We start from the raw sequence: 5,535 nt of genomic DNA, 5'->3' as shown, positions 1-5,535 counted from the left end.
AAATCAATTTGGACCAAGTTATTTCAGATATAAACAATGAAATCCAAATAAAAAAATAAAACAAACTAAACTGAGGTTTCATTAAGCAAATTAAAGGAAACTCAACATTAAGCAAACAACAACATTGTAAACATTTATATAATTGGTAGCTACACCATGTAAGGTAAGCAAAATTAAATAGACTAGGTATAATAGGTTTTTTTCCTGAGCATTCTACATTAGATTCATCAATTTTGAGTACCTGAGAAGAACCACGAAAAGATCTTTTAAACAATGATATACCCATTTGTCAAGCAAATAACTGATGTTATAAAAGAGTATTATTACTTACCTAGCACTTGAAGTGCACTTATAATTTCTCTATCTCTTGATAATCAAGTTCCAACAAGTTTGTTTCTGATGGAAGTGAGCTGAGCAACGACATCACTGATATTCATGCGTTCTTGTGGTGATTCCATAAAACAACACATTCCAATTTCTAATGTTGAAGTCAAGCATTCAATCAATATGTTATTTCTCCCATTCCTGAAATTGTGATTATGATTTGATGTTGCATCACCATTGAGTTGCATCTGAAAAAGTTTGGGATCTACTATTTCTTTCACTTGTTCTGACAAACCTCTTTTGACAAAACTATGAAGGCTCAAATTATTTTGAAACAAGTCATCAATCGGCTTTTTTCCTGTGAACATCTCCAATAAGAGCATACCAAAACTAAACACGTCACCATGCGTTGATACTTCACTTCCCACGCCATACTCTAGAATATAGGCATAAAAATTTAGTTAATTGATTTGCTTTGAAACATATAAAAAATAGTGAATTCTTCTAGCAAACTAGCACAAGAAAGAAATTGTGAAAAGCATGAACAATATTACCTGGAGGACAATAACCGACAGTTCCTCTGATTCCAAGTGAACTAGAATGATTTGTTGAGTTGTCAAGCACCCCACTTGAAAGGAACTTCACTAACCCAAAATCACTTACATGTCCGACCATTTCTTCATCAAGAAGGATATTACTTGGCTTTAGATCACAATGAACAATTGGTGTTTCGCATTGGTTGTGTAGATACTCAAGTGCACAAGCAATATCAATAGCAATACTCAATCTTTGGACAATATTTAAAGATCTTGGCACTTCTTCTAATCCAAGAGTTGGATGCAACCAGTCTTCTAAGCTTCCATTGACCATGAAATTGTAAACCAATGCTTTGAAATCATTGCCTTGATAATCAACTCCTGAACAAGCTGTGATAACTTTGACAAGATTTCGATGCCTGATATTTCGTAAGGCTTCACATTCGGCAATAAAAGTCTTTGAAGCTCCTCGACGCATCAGGTTAAGCACTTTAACTGCGATTATCATCCCTTCTTGATCAAGAATCCCTTTATATACAGATCCAAAGCTACCGACACCAATCAAATTATCTGAAGAGAATCCATTAGTGGCTTTTAGCAAACTTTGATAAGACAACTTCAATAGTGAATTCCCATCAAATAGTGACGTAGCTTCTCCTTTCCTCCTTTTTGAAAGATGCCAAAGAAGCAAAGCAATTAGAAAAATTGCAATACTTACAACTGCACAGACAACAGAGATTATGACCTTTAGTTTTGCAGTTGGTCTCCTCTTTGATTGTTCAAATTTGCACACAGGTAGACCAAAATCAGGTATTCCACCACATAGATTTTTGTTTCCATCCACAAAGGTAGCACTAAAATTCTTGAAAACTCCTTCCACTGGCACCATGCCCTCAAAATCATTATAAGATAAATCCAAAAGCTCTAATGATTCGAAGCCCTTTAGAAACTCTGGAATCTTGCCTGACAAATTATTATGAGAAAGATTTAACTCCCTAATGCCTCTTAACGAAGCAAAAGAGGAAGGAATGGACCCCTGGAACAAGTTGGAACCCATGAATAACAATTCTAGATCTGTACAACTGCCAAGACCACTAGGAATCTCTCCTGACAACATGTTGTCTTGAAGGTCAAGGATTCCTAGATTTTTCAAATTTTGTACTTCTTCTGGAATGGAGCCAGACAAATGATTCACAGACAGAGAAAGAAGTTTTGACAAGGAGGAAAGTCCAAAAAGTTCTGGGGGTATGGGACCACTAAGATTGTTTGTAGAAAAATCTAGTTTGAGCAATTTTTTCCACTCGCCTAGACTGGAAGGGATGGTACCTTGAAGACTATTGTTATACAAAAAAATTTCAAGTAAATTTGTCAGGTTTCCCAGAGATGATGGAATATATCCTGATAAATTATTATTTCCAAGAGAAAGTAATTTTAGATTTTGAGGGCTTTTTGCCAAATAAAGTTAAAAAAAAAAAAATATTTCCTAAATCCTGGTTTGTGGAAAAAATTTTCCCAAACCAGGGTAAATCAGGGCTTTACCGCATTTTATAAGTGCGGTAGTCTTTACCGCACTTATAAAATGCGGTAGAGAGTAAAATTATTATTTTTTTAAATAAAAAATTTCTACCGCATTTTTAATGTGCGGTAGAATTTTTAATAATTTTTTAAAAAAATCTACCGCACTTTTAAAGTGCGGTAAAGGGGTGAGTGATATAAAAATAATTTTTTTAAAAAAAATAAAATTCCACCGCACTTTTGAAGTGCGGTAAAATTTTATTTAAATTTATTTTTAATAATTAAAATATTAGGTTGGAATTTGATTTACGTATTACCGGACTTTTGAAGTGCGGTAATGTGTAAAGTTTATTTAATTATATTTATTTATTTAATATATATTATATTAATTATTTAATATATATTATATTAATTATATTTTTTTATTTATAAAATTTATAGATAATTATAAAAATTATATTAATATTAATTATTTAATATAATTAAAATTTAATATAATAATAATCATATATAAATTTATTTTAATTATTAAAATTATATATATAATATTATAATTATATTTATTTAAATATTATTTAATATAATTAAAATTTAATATAATAATAATCATATATAAATTTATTTTAATAACTAAAATTATATATATAACATTATAATTATATTTATTTAAATATAATATCATAATTATATTTATTTTATAAATAATATCATATATTTTATTTATTCATAGAATTTATTATTTTTATTAAAATTATATTTATAAATAATATTTAAATATTTAAGAATAATAAAAATTTTAAAAAATATATAAATAATTAAAATTATAGAAAAGGAGAATTTAATTTACGTATAACCGCACTTTAAAATGCGGTAATACGTAAATCACTTTACACATTACCGCACTTTTGAAGTGCGGTAATGTGTAAAGTTTATTTAATTATATCTATTTATTTAATATATATTATATTAATTATTTAATATATATTATATTAATTATATTTTTTTTATTAATCACTGACGGGGCAGAGACGAGTCTCGTCTTTGCCCTCTCTGCCAGCTCTACCGCACTTTAAAAGTGCGGTAGATTTTTTTAAAAAATTTTTAAAAATTCTACCGCACTTTTAAAGTGCGGTAGAAATTTTTTATTTAAAAAAAATAATAATTTTACTCTCTACCGCATTTTATAAGTGCGGTAAAAACTACTGCACTTATAAAATGCGGTAAAGGCCTGATTTCCCCTGATTTGAGAAAATTTTTTCCGCAAACTAGGATTTAGGAAATATTTTTTTCTTTTAACTTTATTTTGCAAAAAGCCCAGATTTTGAAGCTGTCCAATGCCTGATGGAATATTACCTGAAAGTTTGTTCCCATCTGCATAGAGAACTTCCAAGTTAACCAAAACCTCTATTCCAACTGGGATTTTTCCAGATATTTGATTATTTTGTATGACAAATATGTTGAGCTCTTTTGAAAAGTTGGCGATTTGTTCAGGAAGTTCCCCACCAAAGTTGTTGTTGCCTATCCCTAGCAATTGTAAAGCTGTGGCGTTCATTAAGGTGGAAAGAAATGTCAAGTCATCAGCTTTCCCACTTCCTAAATTGTTGACAGAAATCATAAATTCTGAAAGCCTATGTAACTTGTCAAGAGAAGGCACTCTTCCGGTGAGATTATTTACGAGTAGATCAAGCAATTCTAGATTTGACGCATTAGAAAATGAAGTTGGAATGATGCCAGTGAATTGGTTAACAGCAACAGAAAAATGTTGGAGTTTCGGAAGAGAGTTTCCAATTTCCATGGGAAGATTCCCTTGGAAGTGGTTAGATGACAGGTCTAAACCCTCAATTGATGAAAGATTGAAGATGGAAGGAGCAATAGTACCCGAAAATTCATTTTCAAAGATTGATAAAATCCTTAGACTCTTCAATTGGCCTAAAGATTCTGGGAGATTTCCATTCAATTGATTTTGATATGCACCGAGGATGTCAAGGGATGATAGATTCCCGAAAGATGGTGGGAGAGTCCCTATGAAATTATTACGCTGTAAATAGATGGATTTCAGCTTCACTAAGGAACCAAGCTCCACAGGAATTTCCCCTGCAAGATTGTTGTTATCCAAATAAAAGAAAGCAAGGTTTGAACAGTTAGATATGGTGGGAGGAATCTGACCATCAAATGAATTGTTATAAAGAGACAAAACTTGCAGTCTACGTAAGTGGCCAATCTGGGGAGGGATCTCATGGGTGAAGCTATTGTTTGAAAGGTCCAACTCTCTTAAGAAGCTCAAATTGCCAACATGGGATGAGATGGAACCTGAAAGTTGAAAAGAGTTTAGGTCTAATAATGTAGGAAGGGTATTTATAGAGATGGGATGCCAATAAAATTATAAATATGAAAAAACAAAAGAGATTAAAAGAATCTCATATAATATTTTATTGCTGATTACTAGTGATTGTCTTATTGATTTATTTTTTAAAATAAGTACAACTTTTTTTTCTCCTTTTACGTTTGACAGCAATCCGTAGCAATTTCTCATGCAATTTCATTAACTTTCCATAATTTGCCTTTCAACTTGGCAGTTTTTCTACGTTTGGAAGACAATGATCGTCAATGGGGATGACAAACACATGAGGTCGGCCATTCTCTTTTTTAATATATTAATCTATTTATTAGATTCCTAATGTAATTCTATAAAATATGCCATTAAAAAAATTATTAGTTTTAAAATTTATCGTTTAATGTAATTATTGTTTTATGTTCAATAATATTAAAATTTATGTACAAAAGTTTGAAAAACTAAAGAAATTTTAATTTTAAATATTGATAAAAATAATATATTATTTTATTATTTTTTTAATGGTCAACTGCTTGCTTGGATGCGAGATACGTCCTATATTAGCAGATATATCCTATATTAGCAGAATACAACAATTTTGAATTGTATATAATAATTAGCACGAATACGGCAATTCTACTAAATAACTTGAATTAACTATTTTGGGTCGAGTTGAAAGTGGTGGTCAGACTGTTTCAATTGGTATTAGAGCCCTCCTAAATTAGACAAATTGTGCAAAACTACTGGGTATGTGAAAAAAGGGCTAACCGTAAGAGACGAGGTGAAGCCGCCTGAGGTACTAGCGAACTACGGGTCCGGTTCTGATTT

The 5,535-nt window shown here is 30.8% G+C and overlaps 1 protein-coding gene across 1 annotated transcript; it reads right to left on the bottom strand.

Moving 5' to 3' along the window:
- Window positions 1–374: 374 nt before the first annotated feature.
- LOC110608241 (probable LRR receptor-like serine/threonine-protein kinase At3g47570) lies at window positions 375–4,713 on the bottom strand (the record flags this gene model as incomplete). The annotated part of the gene is made up of 3 exons (XM_043960726.1): window positions 375–760; window positions 879–2,305; window positions 3,704–4,713. Coding segments are annotated over 3 exons (2,823 nt in total), but the record flags the coding sequence as incomplete, so codon positions are not given.
- Between the last annotated feature and the right edge of the window lie 822 nt (window positions 4,714–5,535).

The sequence above is a fragment of the Manihot esculenta genome, chromosome 10, assembly GCF_001659605.2.
Source record: "Manihot esculenta cultivar AM560-2 chromosome 10, M.esculenta_v8, whole genome shotgun sequence".
NCBI lineage: Eukaryota > Viridiplantae > Streptophyta > Magnoliopsida > Malpighiales > Euphorbiaceae > Manihot > Manihot esculenta.
This window is presented reverse-complemented; position numbering and strand designations above follow the sequence as displayed.